Genomic DNA, 27821 nt, shown 5'->3' with positions numbered 1-27821 from the left:
ATTATTTTGCTTTCCAGTGAGTCTCCCTGCCTCCTGATTCTCTTACCTTAAGAATCTTGCACATTGCTGGCACTGGAATTTTGTTAAAACATCAATTTGAACACATCACTCCACTGCTTAAATACTTTCAAATGACTGAAAGAAATTCTGAACTTCCATACCTGGCTTTTGAGATCTTCTACAATAGACTAATATACTCATTCAAGGTTATCACCTAGTATTCTCCTATGCAAACATTTTCCTTAGATAAGCTAATTTGTTGACTACTCTTGGAACAAGCTTTTGTATTTCTACCTCTTCATCTTAAATTAACCCATTTTCTCCACCTGGAATGTCTTCCCATTGCAATATAAGTCATCTTTCAATGCCCACCTAAATTTGTGATCTCTCAATAAAGTCTATTCACTAATCCACATGGAAGTGATCTTTTCCCTCCTCTGAACTATTAAACATTTCAGTTGTAATGTTGGAGAAACTAAGGCAAAATATAGAGAGTTTTTAATATTTTATTTAGATTTCTGACTGGGAGAGATTTTCTGGGACCAAAAGGATCCATTTTAGGTCTCAGGGCTGACTCAGACTTTTGTCTCAAAGAATCCAGCAGCCAATATGAGGCTCCCATGAAATGTGCGTGTGTGTGTGTGTGTGTGTGTGTGTGTGTATGTGAGAGAGAGAGAGAGTATATATAAAGTCCAGATTAGCTCCTTGAAGGCCTCAGGATCAGCCAGAGTCAGGATAAGTAAAAGTCCTTGGTTTTTAGGGGGAGAAGTGAAAGTAGCAGGCAAACTGACAGGAGTTTTGCCAAAGATCTCTCCTCAATTCTGGAGTCCAGAATCTCCACCTTTCTCCTCCTCCCGCAGCCAAGAGTAGTCTCAACTCTCTCACCCCACCCTCTAATCCTTGCCTAAGATTATTTTAACATCAAACACTGAGCCAGCATCAACTGTGATTAGGGCCAGTTTTCCAAATATATGCTAATAGAGTCTCTTATCTAATAGGTAATTAGCCTTAAGTGCTCAGTTGTCTGATTCAAGCATACCTTTTTCAGAGTTTTAGCCATATGTGTGTGTGTGTGGCTCTAAGCTCAGGTAGACAAAGGCAGGAGTGGGGGGGTGGGGGGGTGGAGTCCAAACTCTGGTGATGAGAATCTCCAAGAAGGGACCATCAATCTAGTTCTGATAGGGGTGTGTGTGTGTGGGATAGGACCATAAATTCTTGATAATTTAGGAGGAATTAGGAGCCAGGAAATCTGAACTCCCCCTTATCTTGAGTTTACACATTTACAATTTATAACAGAGTAGCCAGCCCTAAATTAGATCAGTCCTAATGATCAGGAGTGGAGGTTGCAACCAGAAGCATTGAAGCAGGACAATTTAGAGGGAACTGTGGTACAACACACAGATTTAATATTTCATTAGATTGTAAAGCTTCTTAAAGACCCCAACTAGTTTCTGATACATCTTTACATCATTCATAGCTTTTGAACACCTTTTACAAATTGGCTCCAACCTACCTTTCAAACTTTTATATTTTCCTTCCTGCTATCTACATTCTAGCACCTATACTGGCTATCCCTTATGACTGGAATGCAATCTCTTCTCACCTCAGAATCCTCCTCTTCGAGATGCAGCTCAAGTACTATATTTTCCAGGAAATCTTCCTTAATCCCTTCAAATACCAGCTCCTTTTCTTCCTGGCCCACTCTACTCTAACCCCCATGAAAAGGGGTCCAATACACTTGATCATTTCAAACATTCATCTCAAGTCCCATTCTTCTACACTCTTGACACTGAAAAGCAGATATTGAGGCAAATATATTAAAGAATCTTAAGGAATTGTCTTACTGTTTCTGACAAGAAGCAGGACCCACCCCTCTCCAAGAAGAGAGTACATTGAGCACAGAAGTAGGAGAAGCTTTATACTTGTTAGCTGCAGGAAGACAGATTGGTTCCATTCTTTCAAGTTGCTATCTTTCAGATAAGCCCACTACATGTTTTCCCCTAAATATGTATAAACATCTTCCCCCTCTCTCATCATGCATCCCATGTTCAAAAATGGCAAAAACCCCTCCTCCTGTAGCTGTAGAGTTAATATTCAATTAGCCTAATTAGCAAGCCATAGTGATTGATCCCCAACTAGTTTGGGCTGGAGGTTATCTTAAGTTTGTGGTTTTTTCAAAACCACAATTCTTTCTGATTGGCTGAATCCACCTGTGCCTTTCCAGCTCCCCAATTCCTGTTTCCTCATGGCTTCTATTAGTGTTCAATGCAATCTTAACCTTCCTTAACCTCTCACATTCTGAAAACCTCTTGGTCAGAGGTCCTATTGTCACACAATACCTTGAAGCTTGCAACACTTGGTAGAAACCAATTTTCTCATAGTAGCATGATAAATGTGGAAATATGTTTTTTAAAATTGCTCCTTTAACTTATATTGGGTTGCTTGCTGTCTGGGGGGCAGGAGACAGCAAAATCTGCAGACCAAGGTTTTGCAAGGACAAATGTTGAAAACTATCTTTGCATGTATTTTGAAAAATAAAAAACCATATTAAAAAAAGGAGAGAGAAGATGAGTCTATCTTAAAAACCTGTTTTTAATCCTCCACTCATTTGCTTCAGTATCAGAGGTATGCTTTGATCTGATTCCCCTCTGTCATTCTGTCTGGGTTCCATTATCACTTATCATTAAATATTTTTCCATTTTAGTTTCTTGGAATCATGAACCTGAAAAGTTCATGCAGACCAATCAGTCTCATCATCATTCTACACTTTAGCATCTTCAAGCCTAGCAGCAAGCCTGTCCTCTAAATAGGAAATTCATTCAGTTTCACAGTGCCTATTAAGTGTCCCACTTATCTTTCTTACCTATCTCCAAAGATTAAAGACCTCGTTTTGCTTTCCTTGATTTCGGTTTTCTTTTTTCAAGTCTTTACGGGTACGTGTATTTTTATTTTTATTTGTTTCTGTTCCAGGCTTATCGTCTTCGAGATTTAGCTCAGAGCCCTTCTTCTAAGTATTTTTGCCGACTTTTCCCGCTTTTATTTTCTCCCTCCCACATTTCTCTATATTCTAGAACAAACCTGGATCTCTTTTGGTTCTCTTCCTAGCCTGGATTGTGCTTATTTAAGTTATTTCCCGGGGGAGGGGGGGGAAGGAGGTAGCAATGGCCCAATAGATAGGGGGCTGGGTTGGCGTCAGGAAAGCCTAAGTTTAAGTCCCGCTACTGACCATTTCGTGTGAAAATAACAGTAATAAACAGTGAACAAATTATTTCACCTCTAAGAACTCTCAAGCACTCCACAAAGGGGTCTAGCAGAATCAAAGAAACGACTGGTTAGTTTTTATTTTTTTTAAATTGTTGCCATAGTGCTCCTCCTGTCTCAGGATTCGGCTTCTTGGATTACCCTTCCCCTCGACTCCCTAATTTTTCATTAGTAGCCTTCCAACTAAAAAAGCCGGTTAATAAAAGCCTTTTAAATTTAAATTTGGGTCTCTAATGCCTAGAACGGGTCTCGCTCCCGCTCCCTGGGGGTTGGGAGAGTCTGGGGGTGGGGCGGCACCTTTAACCTCGAGTTTCCGGATGGTATTCCTCCCCCTACTCATGAAGTGCGGAGGTGGGATTATAACTTAAATCGACAGTTAATTCCGGGATCTGTAGGCTGAAGGTTTTATTCTTTAATCATCCTCGCACCCTCTCGGTGTTCTACTGGCTTTAGGACCACGCCGAGTCAGCTACCACGCACAAGGTGACGCCGCAACTACAGGAAGCAAAGGAGCTTGCTTGAGTGAGGCTACAGAAGCCTCGGAGAGGCCCTCCGCCGGAAGTGCTTTCTGTTCGGTTCACGCGGCTGCGCAGCTCGTTTTTCCAACACATCCTCTGCATCAGCGGAAGTCGCATGTTGTCCCATCTCTGCATTCATTTCCGGCTCTTCAAGCTGCGAGCCGGCTGGCGACATGGCGTTGTACAACTTCAAGAAGATTATGGTGGTCCCCACCGCCAAGGTAATAACGAACTGCACGACGTTGTCCTTTGTCTCGCTGCTTCACGTCCTCTTTTGCGTTTGTCTTTTCGTTATAGCCCTGCGGCTCACCGAGGAGAAGCAAGAACGCGCACCCATGTGGGAGCGGTTCTTGTGGATGACACGTGCGCAGCGTCCCGAAACTGGGGCTCTGACTGCTGAGGAGAGGGGAAGGACAGGAGGCCGGAGCCGGTGGGACCGAGATAGGCAGAACCTAAACGGGAACGGCTTCGTTCTCGTTCGTGAGCCGCTCCTCGCTGCCTTTCCCTTTAAGCGCCGTCTCTTACCTCTGGGGACTCCGAAGGGACCTAGTACACTTTTAGTCCTTGGGCAAAGGCTTAGTGTTGCCCTTGTTGGGCTAATCGTTTAGATTTGCTTCCTAATTTTGGAGAGGAGGAGGGATTTTTCTCAAAAGACAGAATTCGGGCCCTGGAGTCAGCCTAAGCCTGGTCGTTGCGTTTGGCCCTGGACCTGTCACTTAATCTTTGCTTCAGTTTTCTCCCTTGTAAAATGGGGATAATATGATTTTCTAAGGATAAAACAAAGAAGATGCTATTTGTAAGGTGCTTTTCAGACCTTAATGCAGTCTGCAAACGCTAGCTATAATAACTCGTTATTAGTGACACTGTTAATATTGTAAGTGATCTTTTTATAATAATAGCTTTTTATTTTCAAAATACATGCAAAGATAGTTTTTAGCGTTCATTCACTCTTGCAAAGCTTTTTGTTTCACATTTTTCTACCTTCGTTCCCTTAACCCCCTCCCACAACAAGTTGTCCAGAATAGCTTAAACATGTACAATTCTTCTAAACATATTAACACAATTATCATGCTGCATAAGAAAAATCAGATCAAAAAGGGGAAAAATGAGAAGAAGAAAAAAAGCAAGCAAACAACAACAAAAAGTGAAAATATGCTTTGATCAGTCTCCATAGTTCTTTCTCTGGATGCAAGTAGCTCTTCCCATCACAAGTCTATTGAAATTGGCCTGAATCACCTCATTGATGAAAACAGCCAAGTCCATCAAAATTGACCATTGTATAATCTTGTTGCTGTATACAGTGTCCTCTTGCTTCTACAAACTTCACTTAGCATCACTGTTAAGTCTCTCCGGGTCTTTGAAATCATCTGGTAATTGTGTTTTATAGAACAATAAAACATAATATTCATATACTACCGCTTATTCAGCCATTCCCCATTCGACGGGCATCTACTCAATTTCCAATTCTACTATAGTTTGCTACTACAAAAGGGCTGCTAAAACATTTTTTGCACATATGGGTCCTTTTTCCTCTTTTATGGTCTCTTTGGGGAACAGACTTGATAGAGACACTGGTGATCAAAGGGTATGCACAATTTGATTGCCCTTTGGGCATAGTTCCAAATTACCCTCCAGAATGGTTGGATCATTTCATAACTTCAGCAATGTATTAGTGTCCCAGTTTTCCCACATTCCCTCCAACATGTATTGTTATCTTTTTCTGTCATCTTAGCCAATCTGAGAGATATGTAGTGTTACCTCAAGAGTTGTCTTAATTTGCATTTCACTGATCAATAGTGATTTAGAGCATTTTTTTATATGATTAGAAATGGCTTTAATTTCTTCACCTGAAAATTCTCTCTTCATTTCCTTTGACCAATTATTAATTGGACAATGGATTGTATTCCTCTAAATTCTCTACCTATTTTTTGCATTCTTTCTAATCTTATCTGAAATGATTTTTATATAAAAACTTTTTAATTTAATATAATCAAAATTATTCATTTTGCATTTCCTAATGTTCTTCAGTTCTTTGGCCATAAATTCTTTCTTCATAGATCAGAGAGGTTCCCCTAATTTGTTCATAGTATCACCCTTTATGTATCAATCATGAATTTATTTCTACCTTCTCTGGGTATCTGATATTAGATGTTGGTCAATGAAGTTTCTGCCATACTCTTCCAGTTCCCCCCCAAATTTTTGTCATGTAGTGAGTTCTTATCTCAGAAACTGGAGTCTTTGGGTTTATCAAACACTAGATTACTATAGTCATTGACTATTGTGTCTTGTAGCCTAACCTATTCCAAATGGTTTTAATGATTGGTGCTTTATAATATAATTTTAGGCCTACAGCTAGGCCACCTTTGTTTGCATTTAAAGAAAAAATAATTCCCTTGAAATTCTGGTATTAATAGTTCATAAAAAGTGCTTTACACACATCACATTTTGGTATTGTACATGTCCTCATTTTATAGAGGTGGAAACTGAGATTTCATTTTTTTTTTCTCTGTAATTGCATTTTGTTGTGCATGAAATTAGAGTAAATTAGCTGGCATTTACATAATGCTTTCTGCTTTTCAAAGGAAATATTTTATAAATACTTCATTTTATCCTCACAACAGTCCTGGAAAGTAGATCCTATTTCCTTGATCTTGCAGAAAAGGAAACTGAGGCAAACAAGACATCTGAAGCTATACTGGGGTCTTCTGACTCCTGGTCTGGCACTCTAGCCATTGTGTTTTTTGTTTTTTTTTTTAATCATCAAGGAAGAATTGTATTCAAAACATAAAAGATCCCATAAAAGAAACATGTAACCAGACCAAAAAAAAAGTGGCAGAGTGAGAATATAATAATACCAGGGATAACAAATGGATAAATAACCCCAAATTTTCTAGCCATTGTGTTGAGAGGGTGTACTTGAAATTACATCACCAAACTTGTCCTTAAGAATAAAAGCCATAGAGAGGTGTAAAGAATATATTCTGGCTCATTTTTATGAAAGTACTGCATTGTATTCTATAGTTAAAAAGAAAAATGTTAATATTAAAGGGGGGAATTAAAGTATTGTACCTGTTTCAGTTTTCTTTTTTTTCTAGAACTAGAATATTCATAACATAAACATATGGAAGGTTTGTAATTGACAAAACAGTAATGTAATTTGTGTTATAAATATTGAATTAAGTGAATATTTTTAATTTTTAAAAATGTTGAACTATTTACCTTTGAAGTATTTTTCTTTTAAAAGAGTTTAGACAAGTATTTAATATTTTAAGAATTTTTAGCCTGAATTTGTCCAATAAATTCTTTGATTACAGGACTTTATAGACCTGACATTATCAAAGACTCAACGAAAGACTCCAACAGTCATTCATAAACATTATCAAATTCACCGTATTAGACATTTTTACATGAGGAAAGTTAAATATACTCAGCAGAATTATCATGATAGACTCACCCAGATTTTGACTGACTTCCCCAAATTAGATGTAAGTAATTCTATGATTTTTAAGTTCTTTTAATTTTTTTTTATTTTGTTGTATACTAATATATATTCACTTTTTAGAATGTGGTTTCTAATTATTTGGTTAAGAAGCAATTTGGAAAAGTGTATTCATCTTAAAGTATTAAAAATGTGTTTAACTGTGTTAATAATAGTTTACATTCCTTCATTACTTTAGTATTTATAAAATATCTACATTTTTATCTAACTCTTGGGGCAACTCTTAGATAAGTGATATAGTTACTATTCTCTGTTATGGGATCAACCTGCTAGTGGCTGCTGCGGATCTAATTCTAATCAGCAGAATAGATCCCTTCATTTGAGAGTATGACAATGATACCAGGAGACTGAGAGGCAGTTGTATTCTCTGACCTCTATTCTCTTCCCTTGGTTTATTTCATCCCTAATCCACAAGCAACAACATCTGCTTCAGTAAAGGCTGGTTTGCAATTCCTTCAGGGGAGTTATGATTGACTGCTATGGGGGCTTCTGGAGAACTGACCTGCCCCTTCGCACTTAGGCATGGTCCTTAACAATTCTCATCTTACAGTTGAGTTAGAAATCATATAACTAGTAGGTATTTGAGGTGAAGTACAAACTTTTTTTCTACTACTCTAAATTTTTGGTGTGTCAGAAATGGATAGTGAAGTGAATTCAGACATAGAAAGTTGGATTACTATTTGATCAATCTTTAATGATCAGTCTTCATTGATATGACTGCTGGTTTAATATTGTAAGATTGATTTTTACCAATGTGAGCAATTTTCTTTTGCTTAACTTATGTTTAAATATCTTGCAGTAGTATGGAAGAAAGCGATCAGTAAAGCATTAACTTAAAAAGCTTTTTTGCCTTAATTGATAACAGGGACAAAGCATGGTATAGTGAAGAAAACATTGGACTTAGAGTAAGGAGATATGTGTTCTGTTTCTTTCTTTGACATTAAATCTGTGACCCTAAGCAAGTCCTTTAACTTCTTTGTATCAAAATTTCCTCCTTCCTGAAATGGGGATATTTTTATATAAGTAGTTATGCTAGGGAGAGGGTAGACTGTAATTCTACTTTTATCTGAAAGTAGGGATGAAGTATAGAAGTCTCTGTCCTTCCCTATCAACTTGTTCCGGAAAAAAATAAAAAATAAAAAGACACTGGGGCAGGAGGAGAAAGGAATTTATTAGGAAAAGAAATGCATAGGAAAGGTGGGAATGGAGGCATTTAGAGGTGAGGTGCTAAAAGTATGGATTTCACATGTGTGGTTTCATAAAATCTTATTCTTTCTAGTGAAAGGAAAGCCTCATATTCATGAAAAGCATATATTCAAGGAAAGCATATTCATATTGTTATTTTGGTCTGATTGAGATTCTTCATAGAACTAAAATTTTAAGTATAAAGTATTTTTCTTGAACATTTCAGGAAGCTCATGTTTGGGGTTAAGTTGGTTATTTTAAATAACTTCAGGAGAATCCAAATTTTTAAGCAAACATCATTTTTCTGTTATTTTACTGGATCATCTAAAAAACTTACTCAGTTATGCATATTGAGAACCTGCTATATTAAGAATTTAGAATGGTATTCAATTTTAGAGAGAGAACTATTACAAATGAAAAAAATAGATGAAAGAACTTAATATGGACAGGTACAAACTAAAATACACAAACTGGGAACCAAGATGGGGAAGGAGGAGGAAAGAAATAGAGCATAGAGAGATGATCAGAGAAACTATAGAATCATGAAAGATGTTCTAGTTTCAGCCATGGTGTATATACTTTGTATATACTTTAATTACCCTATCATGATTTCCCTTTAATTCTGTACTCTTTCTTTTTTTTAAGGTCTGATTGAAAATTTAATCTCATCAAAGTTTTCCATGATTCTATGGTACTCTGATTAGTTTGGAGTTTTAAACCAATGGCCTTGGTTAGAATAAAGAATAAAAAAGTAATGGAAAATGTGATTGGAGACATTGGAGTTGGGATAGAGGGGAGAAGAGAAGAGAAATTTTAACTTGATGCAAGAAGTTGATGTCAGACCAGGTTGGAGAAAAAAGTGGTGATAAACTTTTTTCAAAACTGGCAGTTAATTTTTTTTTTTTAATCTGTTGTAGGATATCCATCCATTTTATGCTGATTTGATGAATGTTCTTTATGACAAGGATCATTATAAGTTGGCCTTAGGACAAATTAATATTGCTAAAAATCTAGTGGACAAGTAAGACATCCTATTTTCTTTCCTTTTTTTTTTTTTTTTAAAGTATTTATAGAAAATCATTGTTCAAGTGAAAAATTTTGTGAAACTTTTTTTTTTTCTTTTTGCTAAGTGTTGCCAAAGATTATGTTCGGCTTATGAAATATGGGGATTCTTTATACCGCTGTAAGCAGCTCAAACGTGCAGCCCTGGGCCGTATGTGCACAATTATCAAGAGACAGAAACAGAGTCTAGAATATCTGGAACAAGGTATGTATTTTACATAGGCAAACTAGTTTTTATTTTAATTTTTATTCTTCACATTTGAATTAAATTTGTTGTGTTTGAACTGTCCCCAACAAAGTCCAACAAGCCAATGTGCTGCTAGGACTTTAAATACTGAGGACCAGCCTACCTAAATTCAGAAGCTCTATTTCTGGTTGGCTGTGATTTTTTTTTTTTTTTTTTAACTACAGCAATTCTCCAAAGCCTTTTGCTAAAACATAAAAATGTTGCATTTGATGTAGGAAAGTGTACAGAGTGATAAAAATGTAGATGCTTATCATGTTGAAATACACATCATGCTAATCCTAGTTTCATTAATTGTCTGGTATCCATCTAGATTCTTCCTCTCATTCTCATTATGTCAAGTGATTATAGGATCTTGAAAGAGCTTTGGTGGACCCTGCCAAGTTGGAAAAGCTTAGACCATAGTCCTTTTGATAAATTGTGTCTTTTTTTGTGAAGTCCAAGTAACCACTCAATTTAGATGTCTTATCCAAGGAAGATTGGATATAGTACTTATCAAATCTTTAACCCTCTAAATTTATGTGTCGAAGTATGTGATCTAAGGGAGTACATACACTAATGAAATAGTTATTTAAAAATAGTGATTATTGACATGATAAATTTTTTACTGTCTTATTTTACTGGTTACTTTTAGGATTTCAAGTTTTTCAATATTTCACTATTTTTATGTTTCATTGGTGACTGCCCTTATTGATACAGATCAGAGTATAGGCAGTTCTATAACATTTATTTTGGAAAAGTGAATTTGTTCCCTCATAATGGACTATTAGAGAATGTTGTGTTCAAACATGAATTTTGCATTTAGTTATATATGATTTTGTCTTAGAAAATTGCCAGTCATGGGGCATGCATGGGGAGGAAGTGGTTTGGAATGGGACCTACAGCTAAAAATACTCATGTGTGCGTGTGTGTGTGTGTGTGTGTGTGTGTGTGTGTGTGTAAATTTAGCCAATTCTCTCTTATGGTATATGCTGAAGAGTTCTATCACTGTTTATTATCTTCAGAAATTAATAGCACAAATTCTAATTAATGAAAGTCTTATTTGAATTCGTGAAAACATTGTTAGATAGAATAGATGTTTTCACTACTCCCTCTACCTCACATTTCATATTCTTTTTTGGACTTTGCAACAATAGTTATTTAAAAACATATAATTTGTTTTTTCCCGTTCTTAAGCTATCTGTGCTTTTTTTAGTAAAGGTTTCTTTTGTCACATTTATGTTTTTGTTTAGCATATAATAGCTTTCTCTTAAATTTGGATGTTACATTGTTTTAATTTTAATTGTTTTTCAAACAAAGTTTTATATTTTTGATACTTTTTATAGAAAATTAAATTGCTTGTTTCACTTAATAAATATAATTAACAACACTCACTTTCAATTTTTAATAGTGCGTCAGCATTTATCCCGTCTGCCAACTATTGACCCAAATACTCGGACTTTGCTTCTGTGTGGGTATCCAAATGTTGGAAAATCCAGTTTTATTAATAAGGTTGGCCTATTATTTATTTATTTATGTTGTTTTTCTAATATAAAACTTAGATCCCAGTTATACCAGTTAAAGAAGTTCTTGTGGTGCACTGGAATGTTATTACTTCATATTACCCCTGGCAGTATAAAATATTTCCATTAAACCTGAATGTTCCACTTGCTCTGAATTGTTATGCAATGTCTTACCATTGGCCTCTTGATGATTGAACAGCTTTGCCTCAGTTCACTTGCAAGTCAAGAATTACCCTTCAGATGTCATTGGAGAAAAAAATAATAACAAACCTGATTTTTATAGAGGGATGATTAATCATTCACTTGAATCTCATTTAATATTCTATTTCTCAGTATTGTAATTATAGGATATAGCAGAATTTTGTAGTGGGAAGAGCTTTGGATTCTTTAAATCTAGTCTTTGAAACCAGCTCTACCATTTTACATATATGATATTATCAGGCCAAACTTCAGTTACTTTGTATCTAAAAATGGGGTTAAGAATATTTGTATAATCTGTCTAATTGGAATAATAGGAAAAAACTGCTTTTATAAACTAATAGGCCAAGTAAAGACGAGTTATTTTGTTGCTTGTGTTTCATTTGATTCTGTACTTTGAGGAAATAATGGGGATCCTATCAGAGTTGAAGCTTTCAGTTTTTCCTCTGCCAATCATGTGGAAAAATGTGTGTTTTCAAGGAGAGGAAGAAAATGAGGGAGCTTGGGTATAAGTACATTTCAGAAGGTTTACATCTAATGTCTCCTGATTGTCTGTGACTTTGTTTTCTGTCTCGTTTTTTGTGTGTCCAATTCTTTATTCTGTCTCTTGCATAGGAGATCTGTCTTGGGGGGCTGAGGATATCTTAGGCGCCTTGCCCCTTCAGCTGACAGAGTCTAGTCCTTTGTATATTCTTAAATAACCCTCACTATTAAAAACCACTCACTTCTTATCAACCACCTTGTCAAGGGAGTGAGATGGTGAAAGGTTTTCATCCCTGTGGTTAATGCTAAACCTTTTTGAAGAAAGCACAGTGTAGTTGTCACCTTTCATGTGACTTTGGACAAAATCTAAACCATACTTAACTTTAGTGTCCTTAACCTTTTAAAAAAAAAAAAAAAGAAAGAAACAAAACAAAAAGGTTGTAATCTAAAATGATCTCTCAAGTCTTTTCCATTTTTAACATCCTGTGATTCTTTGATATGTTTATTTCCAAGTAACATGAAGTTATGCAATGTAGTGTTATGGAGGGCAGCTAGTTTCTTTTAAAAAATTATAAGTGAGACTATAAGCCAAACACAGAATGCATAGCACAGTTAATACTTTTAATGTTCAAGTACCCACTGAAATGGCCAAACACCTGGTGTGCCTCTTTGGTAACTGGCCAAACGGTATGATATTGATACCTCTCACCTACATAGGCTTTTTGGTTTAAAAAAGTGCTTTTATAGCAATATTCTGGGAGGTAAAAGCATAATTGCCCTCATTTTACCAATAATAAAAACAATCTCAGAGAGGTTTTGCCCTTAGTGACTTGGTTAGCTGGGAATTACCAAAGTCATAATTTGAACCTGGTTTCTGATTATAAGCTCAGCATGACTTATTTTTCAGAATTATAGTGGGATATGCTTAAACTGTTTTAATGATGTTATTTAAAAAAAAAAAAAGCTTTGGTCTAAGTAGAATTATAGTGGTAACCTTTTGTTTTGGTTATAATGAAATGATTCAGCTAACACAATATTTAAACATCATAATGTGTTCTTTAAGTATTGTAGTTGTTGATCTAAATCATACCAGTCTCTTAATTACTTTTTTGTTTTTAGTTTATCATCTTGACTGCATGTTACTTGTAATGAATTGATGACTCAAGTTCTTTTTTTCAATTTCTTTAATATAATACTGTTAACTAGTGGCTACATATAATACTGAACAGTCAGACAGGGTATTAAGTCATCCAGTTTTAATGTACTACATAAGTGGACTTAGAAGAATAGATTCAATAAGTATCCAGCCTTATGATCTCAGAAATAGTGCAACCAGGTACCAGGAGAAAAATGCCATTTTAGAAATTGCTTGTGTCCCAAGGACTCTCATCAAAGTTATGGGAATAGAATTGAAGTTCTTGGAATATTATTTAGTATATGAGTGTTTTGAACTCCCTCCCAACTTTTATCAATATACCCATGGCATATTCATATGCCTTTACTTTGAACATAAATTTTGAGGAAGCAAAGAGAATTGTAATTATACATATTATAACTTTATAAAATGGGATTATTAAGTAATTTGCATGCATCATTTATGCTGCTTATAGGAAAGAAGTATATAATTTCTGCTTTCTTGGAGAATGAAAAGAAATTCTGACTTTTATTTTAAGGTGACAAGAGCAGATGTGGATGTGCAGCCTTATGCCTTTACAACCAAATCTTTGTTTGTAGGGCACATGGATTATAGATATTTGCGTTGGCAGGTGAGCGCTTTTAAAGACAATTTACATGTTAATGCTCTGTACAAAATGCTTGATTTTCTTATTAAATTTGATTGTCATTAAATTTAAATAAACTATAGCTTTAAAAAAACCTCAACTCTGCAGGTTGGGTAGAATCTAATTTACTTGGGATGGGGGGGAGGTTGTATGTGAAGAAATCTTTGTTGTTATTTATTTATTGAAATTATTGATATATTATGGGAATGGGTTGCCTTTTGAATTGAAATTCCTTATTCTAGAGATGTTTTGGAAACCTTGCAAAAGACTATCTATCAAAGAATATTGTAAAAAGAATTTCTGCATGAAGTGGGAAGTTGGACTGTCTCAGATTCTGTAATTTGAAAATACAGGTATCACAGAAGTTAGTGAAAATCTGGGAACAATTATGCTTTATTTTTAGGTGGTTGACACTCCAGGGATTCTGGACCATCCTCTGGAAGATAGGAACACTATTGAAATGCAGGCTATAACAGCATTAGCCCACCTTCGTGCTGCTGTGTTGTATGTCATGGATGTGTCTGAACAGTGTGGTCATAATCTGGAAGAACAACTGAAACTCTTTAAAAATATTAAACCACTTTTTGCTAATAAGGTATGTTTGATAACCAAAGTTAATTAAAATTGAACCATGAAGTAACAAGATAACTGATTTCATTATTTCTTTTTTTTTTTTTTTTTGCCAGCCTCTTATAATTGTAGCAAATAAATGTGATGTGAAGAGAATATCTGAACTTCCAGAAGATGACCAGGTAATAACACTAGCCTCTATTCAGAAGCACATTTCATTTTTTAGGACATTTTCATTTCTGCTTATTCTTTCTTGGATAATACCTTGGATTTGGTGGTAATAGAATTTTACTTCAAGAATCTTATTCTAATCTAATAATTTGGGTTTTGATTAACAAATAAAGTTGTAAGATATAAATGAATATTTGTGTTTAGAGAATTTCTGATTCTGAAAATAGTTTTTTTTTTTTTTTAACAACAATCAGACCTCTAGTAGTAACATTTTCTCTATATTCCCAGAAAATATTTGCAGATTTGGAAGCTGAAGGACTTCCTGTTATAGAGACAAGCACCCTGACTGAAGAAGGTGTTATTAAAGTTAAAACAGAGGTCAGTATCTTCTGAAAAGTATTATCACATTTTTTTTTAAAAATTGTGAACTGAATCTGAACCTCCTAAAGATGATTGACTGCAATACTTGAGGTAATTTTAACATTTTTAAAGCAATCTCAGATCTTTAATATTTCTTAGATAAGTGAGAAGCCTCAAAGTTTAAGCAAATAATTTTATCCAATTTTAGTATAAAGGAGAATAACACTTTTCTGTGGTAACTCTGGAACTTCTTTATGCTATAATTTAACTGTATTAGCCAGATACAGAGGCCATTGATATCCACGGCAAAAGGAAAGGGGACAGCTGGGTGGTACAGTAGACAGAGCATTAACCCAGGAATCAAGAGGACCTGAATTCAAATCCAGCCTCAGATACTTGCACCAATTATGTTACCCTGGGCAAGTCACTGATTCCCTCAAAAAAGCCTCCTTTCCTTCAAAGAAGAGAAAAGGAGTGCGTTAAAATGTATATCATGGACAGAGTAATGACATCAAAGAGAACTTGGTTTTTGAAAATCATGGAAATAGCAGAAAAATTAAGGAAAGAACCAAATTAACTGGATTATTTTCTGAATGAATGATGAGTGAGTAAAAATCAGCTGGCATTCTCCAACTTTACAAATGGTCTAGTAGACATATTGACATGTTTATGCTGCCCTTCTATTCTTCTAGCACTAGGAGGCTTTACCATGGCAGCTGTTGTTTCAGGGGTTGGGGGTGGGGAACCTTTTCAGAGAAAAACTACAAAAAACCATAGTATTTAGCAAGTAAAAGAAAAGATGAATCTAGGGATATTTTAGGGTAGCTGCCCTTAGAAAAGCTCTGGGAAGTCTAGGAGGCTGTTCATTCCAACACTATGAGTTCTGTTAGATTTTTTTTTTTTTTTTGATACCTTAACTTCAGGTAGGTAATGGGAGTTTAATTGTAAAGTAGGGAATCTTCACAATGGAACACTTTGGGAATGAAAGGGCCTTAGATAAGTGTTTTTCAGAAGTCTTAGTACAGCAGAAGGACACAGCTGTTTGATGGGAAGAGTACCAAAAAGAAGATGGCAGAAACCCATTTGCCATTTTTTGAGACTCTAGCCTTAAAGCAGTCCTATCCTTCCTCTTACTGCCCTTCTAGATTATAAGCTTCCTCTTTCCTTAAGTGAAAGCATATCATTATTGGTTGTTTAGTACCTGAGTTGGTAAAACAGATTAAACATCAAATTATATTTTAACCACTATTAATAACATTTCTAGAGAAACACTTGTCTCTAAATTCTGAATAATTAACAAGTAAATTTTTGAAAGTAGCTTTATTTGAAGCCAGGGACTGCTTCTATCTTGATAACCCTAGTGGAAGTATTAGTCTTATTTTGTTGCTATGTTACTATAGTCTTTAACTTTACTTCTTGCTTTGACTTTGTGTTTTCTTAATATTTTATTAGGCTTGTGATAGACTTTTGACTCATCGAGTTGAAACCAAAATGAAAGGAAATAAAGTGAATGATGTGCTCAACAGGTTGCATTTAGCAATACCAAGCAGAAGAGATGATAAGGTAAGCTTTAATTCTTTAATGTCCTTAAAGGACATGGGAATTAGATGATCATGTTAGATATTGACTTGGATTGAGTAAATGATTCTTAGTGTGTACAGTGATTTGTTAAATAATGAAGATTTTGTAATTTTGGATCCTAAGGCCTGAAAAAAGAGGTTCAAAAATTGACTTTTGGGATGTAATTGTTATTTTATCCAAGGTAGGAAAAATTTATGAAAAAACAGCAAGCAGGTCTTTTAAAAGATTTTATTCATATCATATATTTAAATTGCCTGGATTTCCCAATATATCTCCTTCACTGTACAGCATGCCAACACTTGTGACAAAGAATTTTTTTTTAAGATAGAAAAAAAAGCTCCACAAAGTTAAACATATTGAGTCCCAAAGTATAGGCTGGGTTCCCCCCCTATACTACTCCTACCTTTGCAAAGAAAGAAAGGAGCTGAACTTGTTTTATCTTTTTGGGAGGTGGGAGTGGGGAGGAGGGGTTCCAGCCTTAGTCATTATAATTGTACAGTATTTGAATTTTATTTTGTTTTAGTTGTAGTTTTTATAGCTTATAGTGGTGTAGGTAGTACAGTAGATAGAATATTGGACTTGGTCTGAAAAACCCTTGTTCAACTCTTGCCTTAGGTTCTCACTAGCTGTGGATCTGGTCAAGTTATTTAACCTTACTCCATCTCAAGTTTTCTTAGCTATACAATAAAAATAATGATAGAATCCTCAAAGGATCGCTGTGAAGATCAAATGAAATGGCATGTTGGGAGCTCCTTCTCTATGAATGACTGTCTTTAGTTTCTTTATCATCAGTGGGGCAGCTAATTATAGAGTGCTAGCCTTAGAGTTGATAGGATCTGAGTTCAAATTTGGCTGCAAACACTTAATAGTTCTGTGACTTTCGATAAATCATTTAACCAGGTTTGCTTCAGTTTTCTCATCTGGAAAATGATCTGGAATAGAAAATGGCAAAGCTTAGTATTTTTGCCAAGAATATCCTAAATAGGATCACAAAGAAACGGATATAACTAAAAACAACTGAATACCAATAACAACAACATATCACCACTGCTTAGCACAGGGCCTGGCATGTACTAAAAGTGTTTATTTATTAACTATATAAAGAATTTGCAAATCTTAAATTTGTAAAGTAATAGATATCATAGACATTTTCTGTTTGGTTTTTCTTATTCTACTTATTTAACTGGATCAGCTCTTAGGGCTTCCTGTGCTTCTTATTTTATCAAATTCACTGATTCTTACGTTGCTAATGTTACATTCCTGAAATCACAATTCCTCAAAACATTTCTAAGTATAATCCTTCAAAATTATGTTTCTAGGAGAGGCCACCATTCATTCCTGAAGGGGTGATAGCACGCAAGAAAAGAATGGAAATTGATGCACCCAAAAAGAAAAGGGTATGTTTCTTTATGTCCTAAATAAAGAATTTAGTTGGTTGGTTGATTTCATGAATATAGAGACTCATGGTGGTAATTCAAAATTTTAATTTCATTCCTTTTTCTGATCAAGAGGGACTATAACTAATACTCTGTGAATTGAAAGAAAAAATCAATTTGACTATTTGGGATTATAAGGATTTTGGCTTTTGTAACAAACTTACTAGATAATTTTATTTTCTCGTTTTAGGAACGAGATCTTGAGCTGGAAATGGGAGATGATTACATTTTGGATCTTCAGAGTAAGTATGATATAAATGAAAGTGGAAGACATACTCACATGCTAAATTAAATTTGAGTTATGTCTGACAAAGTAATACTGAAATAAAAATTTATAGAAGGAATTTTTTCTAACTAAGATAGATAAAGACTAAAATTTGAGGTGAGAATATTTGAGAACTCATTGGAAAACTATTCTCAGAATATAATTGAGGTCTTCTGAAGAGAAAGCGATGTATGTGTCCGTTTTGAGAAGGAAAACAGAAAAAACTTAGGGACAGTTATTTTTGGAAACATATCAAAGAGTCAGTAAGGCTTTTTTATTTTTTCATTTTTTTTATTTTCCAGTAACTTTTTTAAGGCTTTATATTTACAATTTCCAGTAACTTTTGGGAACATTGGAGGATTTGAAGTTTTGTCCAGAAGAGAAATACAATGATGTTACTTGAAGTTAGGGATTGGCAAGTAGATAATGGGAGAAAGACAGGAGCATGAGTTTATTTAAGAAATTAGAGCAGACTTAAATTCTTGCTCACAGTGGTCTTTGAGTGTCGTAGAGGCAGGGGAAAAAAATCAGGGAGATGGACTAGTTAAGACTAGGGAAGATCCAGTGTTGTGTCCTGTTTTCTAGAAACTCCCAAGTTGGGGTGACAAAACGTGTCATGCTTTCTAGCGTCCCCATGCTAGAGTGATTAAAATATACCATCTTAGGGGAGAAATGATGAGGTGGAACTGAGGATGGTGGAAAAATGGAGTAGGAAATGAGCCAGCTCATCTACCTTGCTCTGTGAGTGGAAGGGATGGTCACTTCTCCATTAGGAAGAACTGTTTGAGGACAAAGCTTTCACTAACGCAGGAAAGGAGGACTTGTAGAAAGAGTGAAGCTTCTCAGGGAATTTGTTCAAAATGGAATAAATTTAGATTCCATTAAGATTGCAAATGATTGTCATAGTAAGCATATACTGTTACGTATGATGAAAGTATTATAAAGTTTCTTTTTCTCCAAATTTTTCCCTAGAATATTGGGATCTAATGAATTCATCTGAAAAATATGATAAAATACCAGAAATTTGGGAAGGCCATAACATAGCTGATTATATTGATCCAGACATCATGGAGGTGAGCTGATTACTTTTTGATGTTATATTCCCCTTGGTATTTCCTTATTTCAATGTAAATATAATTCTTAGATATTTTTAAATTAATTTTAAAAAAGAAACATCGAGTGTAATGGAAAGGTTTTTGACATTACTATTTTGACTGTAATCTTCTGACTTCATTTCTTTCTGAACTTTAATTTTCTAATCTGTAAAATAATATATTTTGCCCTGGGTTTTGTTAAGATATTACTTTCTATACTTAGCATTATTAATTTATCTTTCTAGAGAAGTTATCCTAAAGCTGTATCTACATGAGTGCAGCCTTTATGAAAACTGCCTCATTTCTTGACAGATTAGTTCATCTGCTCTCTGCTGCTCTAAAAGCCACATAAAGTGGCTATAAGTGACTCAAATCTTCTGATTATGCTGTATTAGCTAGAATAAAAAATTTAGTTATTTTCCTTTAAGTATCATTGGAAACATGAAATTATCATTATACCATCAAATTAAAAGAAGCAGAAAGTATTGAATTAAAAAGCTGAAATTCAGATAGATTTAATTGAAAAAAATTATTCCTCTGTTTATAGTAGTTTAAAATGTTCTTTGTAAAGCAGAAAGTATAAGCATTGGAGTATTGAAAGGGAAAAGGACTTCTAAGCTTCTATTATATTCTGTTATTATTATAATACATAAAATATTCTATGTAGAATAATATTCTATTATTATAGAATTATATTCTAATAATATTCTGTTAGAACTTTATATAGCTTGTATAAAAAGTGTGTGTGTATATGTATAACTTTTTTGGGTCCAGTTTCATTCTTTGAACATAAGATAAATCCTGATTTGGCTGTTGTGATAAGCTTAAGCTGTAATGCATAGTCTTTTGTGTTCTCTTAAATGGTTTCTAAATGGTTAGATGGTTTTGAAGCAAAATGTGTTAGCACTATTTATGAATCTTAAATCCTAATTTCTATAAATTAAATGTTTTGTTTGTCAAAGAAATTGAAAGAGTTAGAGAAGGAGGAAGAACTAAGAGAAGCTGCTGGAGAATATGACAGTGAATCAGAAACTGAAGATGAAGAAATGATGGAAATCCACCAGTTGGCAAAACAAATTCGTGAGAAAAAGAAATTGAAAATTCTGCAATCTAAAGAGAAAGATACATCAGGACCCAGAATGCCTCGTACTGCTAAAAAGGTAAGTCAATAATATCTTGATAGTGGTTTGTCTTTTAACATTATAAAGTAGTTTTCTATATTACTGTGAGATTTCACAGTTTAGTTAATATTTCAGGAATCAGGTTTAGTGTTGATAGTTACATTACTTTGGTCTACTTTGTTTTCGGTATCTTAATACCTTTATTCTTCATTACTTTATACATATATATACATATACATTATATATATATATATATATATATTTTTTTTTTTTTTACTGAATTCCACAGTCATCCTTATGTTTTATTCTACATTTCACATAAATCAAATCCAAGATTGTAATTTTTTTCCCCATGAAAACATCTTTTATTAAGAAAACAGAACTTTCTCTCTTGGTAACATCATTAACTCCCTTGGTTTTTTTATCATATTTCTCTGCTGACTTCTGGATCTTAACATCCAACCCGATTCTGTTCTGAGTTTCTAGTCAGATGCTTACTGAATATTTCAGACTGGTTGTCCATTAGACATCTGAAATTCAGTGTGTCCCAAACAGAACAGATGAGAACAGTATATTTGTTCCCAAGTCTGCTGGGTATTTCAGACCACCTTTCTTCATTAGTGCCCACTTTCAATGGAATTATCCCTTAATCCCAAGCGTTATTATCATGTCTGCTTTAGCAACTGGGTCATTATTGATCAAAATCAGATCCAGACTCGCCGTCCTTCATTAAAATGAAGTCATTCATCAAGAGTTTCTATCACCTGTTTTGCTTTTAGCAGAGAAAGGGAGTCTGTACTACCATAGATTCAGTTGAAGTTTCATTTTACTTTGGTATCAGGTTTGTGATATGTTTCTCAAACCTATCATCTGTATCTTTGTAATCAGGAACATTTTCATTTTCTTTCATGAGTTTTCTCTTACAAATTTATTTTCTTGCTAAAAAGTTTTACTTCCCCCCAAATACTTTTCTGTTGCTGTATTTCAGTCATAAATCATTTTTTCCAAATCTCTAATTTGATTACTAGGTTGAATTTGTCTGCTGGTGTGTGTTGTAGTAGAGTACATATTGAGAATTGGAAGACCTGGTTTCAGATAATGTACCTGTCATTTATTACCTATGTGTATTCTTGGGCAAATCAGCCAACTTCTTTGGGCCTCAGTTTCCTCAGTTGTAAGTCTTTTTCTTTTCTGAAACCCTTGTCTTCACTTTACAATGGTGACAAAGTGTCACCTTTGCCCTCACAGCCTTTTGTTTCTTGACCCATATTTCATGTTTATTGGCTATGCTTTGTTTTCCTTTTTGCCATACCACTTATTCTCATATGAGTCTTCATAAGTAAGTTTTTGAGGAAATGGATAGTTCACAGTTATGAAATGTTAGCCATTTACAATAAATAGAGGGTACCTAGATTGCACAATAGATAAAGCACTGGCCCTGGAGTCAAGAGGCCCCTAAGTTTGAAGCCTGCTTTAAGACACTTGACACTTACTATCTGTGTGACAAGTCACTTAACTCTGATTGCATCCCCAAACAAACAAAAAAAAGAAATAAGATATGTAGGTGAATTTATTTCATAGATTTTAAAAGAATGATACAAACTTTTTGCTCATTGACCTTGAAGAAATATTCTGATTTTTACAAATAGGTTAACAGTGTCTTCTGTGCTATCCCCAAATTGAATTAAATCTGCAGTGCAACATCATTAATTATTTTATTTTCCAGGTTCAACGGAAAACTTTGGAGAATGAGATGCGCAGCCTTGGTATTGACATGGATGATAAAGATGATGTAAGTGGATATGGGTGGTTTGGTTTATACAGAGTGTCGGTAGTATATGGTTATATGAAAAGCCAGGATTTTTTTTTTTTTTAAATACGTGAATGAAATATTGATGTTTTCTTTCAATAGGAAGAAAAGAACATACTATGATCTTCCATTAGTCCCACAAAATTGACGTTAAGCATAAAACTTCTTTTTTTTTTTTTTCCAAAACAGACTGCTTTTTATTTGACATTTCCAAGTTTACAAGGCATTTTATAGACATGCTTTTATTTGAATCTCACAATGTTTTTATCAAAAAGATATCACCAGTATATTTAGGCCATTTAATATATCATAAAACGGAGGTTCAGAGAAATTGGAATCTACTAATATTCATGAAATTAACAGGTTTTAAGAGGCAGGATTTGAACCCAAGCATAAAACTTCTTAAGAGATATGATAATTTAAGATTGCTTCTTTTTTATTCACAGCTCATAAAATAAATGAAATGATTTGTTTTAAGCATATTAATCACACTACTATTTTTGTTAGACAATAGAGGCCTAATTTAGCAGTTGTCATTTAGGGTCTGTTTACTCAAATTTGAACATCATATATAGTAGTGATTTAGGAGAGCAAGTATTTTCAGAAACCAGTCTTTACAATTTGTGTGAAGCTTGTGCGTTTTAGAACCTTTACTTTCCAGTGGCTACAGTTTAAATTTTTATAATATAATAAAAAGGTTTCTATATTTGTATTATTAAAATTTTCTTTTAAAAAATTTCCATACTGCTACTTGTATGATATATTTTTCTACTGTACTTAGCTCTTTGTGTTTAGATAGAAATCTACTCTAAAACAAATTTCATTGGTATGGGTGTTCCTTCCACCATTGTAGATCATGGTGTTTCTTTCGTGTTTTGTGACTCCCCTTTTTTAAATTCTGGCATTTAGTTAGGCTGACTCTCAAGTGATAGTGTGAGTACAATCTCAATTTGGAGTTGTACTTGAAGCCTTTCTGCTAATTACCCTGTTTTGGCAAGCTTCAAGAATCCAGGATCAGTTCCATGCCACAATGAGCTATCAATACATGTATTCATTTTAAAAGGGGAGAATTAGAAAGACTTACATGAATTAATACAGAGAAAAGTGAGCAGAACCAAATCATTGTACACAGTAATAACAATATTGTGCAATGAACAACTGTGGATGACTTGGCTATTTTTAGCAATACAGTGATCCAAGATAATCCTAAAGGACTCAATGCTATCTGTCTACCGAGAAGACTGGTAGCATTTGAATACAGATCAAAGCATACTATTTTTCATTTTCTCTCTCTCTCTTTTTTTTTTTTTTGGTTTTCATTTTTCTCTGCAAAATGATTAATATGGAAATGTTTTAAAGATGGCCCATGAATAATCTATATCAGATTGCTTATTGACTCAGGGAGGGAAGAAGAGAGGGAAGTAAAGAAAGAATTTTGGAACTCAAAAAGGTTTTAAGGTAGATGTTAATTATTTTTACATGTTTTTAAGATGGTAATTATTTACTTTTATGAAATAGTATTTCTTACTTTTACATTCTTTCTCTACAGTTCTCAGTAAAATACATTCTCCTAAAATATTTCAATATTAGTCAGCCAACATTGCTCCTTTCTAAATTTTTGTTAGTTTAAATGGAAATTGTAAAATTTCTTCATATTATGGGTGAGACATCTGGACCCAGAGAACCTGGTTTCACAAAAATTACAGTTTTGCTTGGATCCTTATGTCACTTAACTTTGGCTTAATTTTTTTCATCTTTAAGGTTGAAGAGATTGACTGTAACCCACAACCTTTAAATCTATGATCCTATGATCCTAAGATGTTCTAAGCTTTAAAGAAAGATGCTTATTGTTTCTTTCTTTCTTCTTCTGGTTTTTTTTTTTTTTGGAGACTTAGGTTATAACTTCCCTGTTTCCACTTAGGATACTATTCTCTCATTAGACTTTTCTAGGCGTTCAGCCACTTTGTGCCTCACTGACACTTGAAATTGCCATTTTTACTTGATAAAAATGTTTTATATGTACATATACATATATGTGGTTTTCCTGATGTAGTGTAACAGTCCAAAGACAGGGACTCATTCTTTTTTGTTTGTGTATCTCAGTGGCTAGCATATAAGATAAAACAACATGCTGACAACAACAATAACTAGCAGTTATTTAACATTTTAAGGTTTTCTGTACTCTTTACATATAATATACATTATCTCTTGATCCTCATAACTGTGTAAGGTAGGTAATATTTTTTGATAGATGAGGAAACTAAAGTTGAAATGTGTTAACTATCTTGCAAAAAAGTCATAAGGCTAAGGAATTCTTTGAGGCAGAATTTGAACTTGGATACCCTTCTATATCTAGCATTGTTGACTGTGGTTGTTTTTGTTATACACTTTTGCTGAATAAAGTAATGACTCACAACTTTGCTTGTTTGGCTTCTTAGTATATAAGCACACAACTAGAAAGCTAGAAGTAGAATTCAGGTGCCAGTCTGCTGTCATTTATATTGTAAGCTGCTTGAGAGAAGAGACTTTTTTTTTTTTTTCCCTGCTTTCTTATATCCTTAGCATTTAGCTAGCACAGTGCCTGGTACATACATAATTCCTGCTTAATTAATGTATATAAATTGATTAACTCAAGTCCTCTATGTTTTACATTGTGGTGGACTAAAAGTTGTGAAAAAGCCATAAAGACGATTGATAAATACTTAAAATACCATTTGTTATTTTTAACTGCTGAAGACATAAGTATTGATTGAATCACATAATAGGATATGAAAAGCATTGATTTGAAGAAATAAATGTTTTAAATATGCTTTTAAGGTTCATGTTATAATTTATTGGTCCTGGAGTTTGAATTCTCTTAGAATAGCACAAGAAAATCTCAAGATTAAATTAATTATTGATTTTTTTTTCTCAAAAGATCCTTTTAACAAGCATTTTAAAAAAGTTGGAACTAAGATGGAAATAAACTAGAACACATTAGCATTGCATTTTGAAAACATCTGCAAACCTTAATAGTGTGTATAGTCACAAATTTAGTGCTCGATATGTTTGCCTACTTTTCGTTTAATTTTAAAGTTTTTTTTAAACTTCAACATTTCTTGTATGTCAGGAAAAAAATGAGACTATCATAGTGGTTGAAACTTAAATACTTTTGTAATGGCAAAATCTGCTAATCCGAATATCACTTGGTTTTATTATACTTAATTACTGTTAGTATTAATTAGGGTAATGCTCTTTCTGGGGTCCTCTTAATCTAGAAGAGCCTGCCTCTATTGTGAGCAGATAAGGAAGGTTGAGTTGCAAATTCTGAAGTTGTGCAGTAGAAACCAATTGAGTTTGGATTACATGATCTTTGTGTGAACTGGGCCGTTCAGTTTTTATCCTTTATAAAATAGGAGGCTGGAAAAAGATAGTTCCAAGGTCCCTTTTCCAATCTGAGTTCTGTACAGGATCATATGTTGTTGGATCCAACAGAATTCTGAAATGAAGAAAATGATTTGTAAAAATTTTAGTTAAGAATTGGTTGTTCTCAAGATTACAAAAGAAAATCTGGGATTAATATATTGCATAGAAGAATGAAACTTTTATTTAATAATTGACTAAGGATCAGTTATGTTTGGTTCTTTTATCGTCAGCTTTTCAACAAATTTAATACGTGGTTTTAGAATATATTTTTCTCCAGGATTATTGGGAAAAGGATTGTGTATGGGGGCATGGAATTCTAAACTGGTTTGATTTTTATAAATTTTAGAGCCATTATGCCAACCAGGCAAGAAGATCTCGAAGTGTTACAAGGAAACGTAAGCGTGAAGAGTCTGTTCCTCCCATTTCTAAAAGCCGAAGCCGCAGTTGCTCACGTCCACCACGTGATGTTTCTGGCTTGAGAGATGCCAAGGTGAGGGTCATTTATTAAAATTGTATTGATGTCTTTTGGGTTATGCTACAATTCTTTCTTGGTATACATCCATCACCATTAAATCCTCCTTTATATTGTCCGCTGAAGGGAGAGATATGTGTTTCATCATCTATTAGTGTTTAGAAATTAAAATTTGACATTTTTCTTGTCATTTTTAATTCATGTTTTGAAAATTATAGGTAGGATAAATAGATAAGTAACAGTCACTAAAACATAGGTAGAATACATTCCTGTATGAATAATAGTGACTTCTATGGAAGACACTGAATCCAAATCTTTTTCTCTGACAATAAACTAATGAAGCTTTTTAGTAAAGTGGAAAGAATGACTTGTACATAAATAATTTTGCTTGAACCTTTACTGTTACTCTGAGCTTTGTGATATACTTAACTAAATAATTCTTGTCTGTTTGCCTTTCCATCTTACCTCTTCCAATAGAATGTAAATTCCTTGAAAGCAGAGACTTATTTAAAAATTTTTGTTCCTCTGATTTCTTACACAGAACAGGTGCTTATTGATTTAAAAAGAGGAATTAAAAAGGAATGCATCAGTATAGGAGGAGTTTTCTCTTTTAGAAAGAGAGAAGGCTGCTGTGTTTGTCATTTTATACAGTTGCAAATGCTCTTTATAGAAACTTCTGTTTCTAATGGGTTCCATCTGATGTTTGATTTTACTCTGAAAATTTTCTTATATAGCAAAGGCTAAGTTACATCTTAATTTTGAAATATTTATTTTCTTTATTTTCTCAATAGATGGTGAAGAAAGCTAAAACCATTATGAAGAAGGCTCAGAAGAAGATGAATCGCTTAGGAAGAAAAGGAGAAGCTGATAGACATGTGTTTGATATGAAACCAAAACATTTATTGTCTGGCAAGAGGAAATCTGGTACAAAAGACAGACGATAAAAAATACCCTGTTGAATTTAAACTCCTATACTGTCTTGCTTGGAAATTGAGGAGAAACTCAGCTATGCTGATAGATTGAATAAACAACATCATAAATATGATGGATATCTTACGATTTCTTTGGAATTGTGCATCTAAATCCTTAGACTTTTAAGGATTATGTTGATTTCCAACAGAGAAAAACCCTAATTTTTTGCTCTGTAGGTTCTATACTAAGGTTTTTCTTCAAATGTAAAACATCCCTAGGTATCTGATGGCTTAAGTAATATTGCCACAAGAGCCCTGTAAACCCATGGTAATTTTAGATAAATGGAAACGCATATGATATGTAAGGAAAGTACTTAGGAAGGAATTTTATTAAAATGTCAGAACTGTGTGACTCAGAGACTTTTTCTATCAGTTGTGCAATTATCTTTCTATATCATTAATCTACTGGATATAACCATTAATGTAAAATAAGTTTTTTGCATAAGAATATTTGATTTTTATAAAAGTTTATTATAAATAATCAAATATGGCTATTACAGAGAAAAGGAAATAGAATGGATGACTTCTATTTTTTAAACCAAACAGCATTTTTGTTGGTCTTCAATAAAGCTTGAAATATTTTTAAAATCTAAAGTTGGTTTTGGTATCTGTTAAATTTTTTTTATTTTTTTTTTAATCTGTCACAAAATAAACAAAAGATGTTCTCCTGTAAACATTGATATGTCTGGATGTAGTTAGGCAGAACTTGGGAAAATATCTTGAAAGCTCTAGAGATTAGGCCAAAGCAGTATTTTCTAACCTTTTCCCTTTTTCAGTCTCCATGATTCTCTTGATGCTTCCAGCCCTTACCCCTCTCAATTATCATTCAGAT

General features: G+C 33.9%; 1 protein-coding gene across 1 annotated transcript; it reads left to right on the top strand.

The window, feature by feature from the left end:
* Positions 1-3888: 3888 nt before the first annotated feature.
* GTPBP4 (GTP binding protein 4) lies at positions 3889-27583 on the top strand. The gene is made up of 17 exons (XM_052001144.1): positions 3889-4000; positions 7094-7264; positions 9381-9484; positions 9594-9730; positions 11160-11260; positions 13626-13718; positions 14137-14328; positions 14420-14485; positions 14763-14852; positions 16287-16397; positions 17735-17812; positions 18042-18093; positions 19089-19189; positions 20173-20370; positions 22058-22123; positions 25893-26036; positions 26810-27583. The coding sequence occupies exons 1-17, from the start codon at positions 3953-3955 to the stop codon at positions 26960-26962; spliced, it is 1905 nt and encodes a 634-aa protein (XP_051857104.1). The 5' UTR covers positions 3889-3952; the 3' UTR covers positions 26963-27583.
* The last annotated feature ends 238 nt before the right edge of the window (positions 27584-27821 follow it).

This window comes from Antechinus flavipes, chromosome 5 (genome assembly GCF_016432865.1).
Source record: "Antechinus flavipes isolate AdamAnt ecotype Samford, QLD, Australia chromosome 5, AdamAnt_v2, whole genome shotgun sequence".
NCBI lineage: Eukaryota > Metazoa > Chordata > Mammalia > Dasyuromorphia > Dasyuridae > Antechinus > Antechinus flavipes.
Note: the sequence above shows the minus strand (reverse complement) of the source record. Positions and strands in the feature narration are given on the sequence as shown.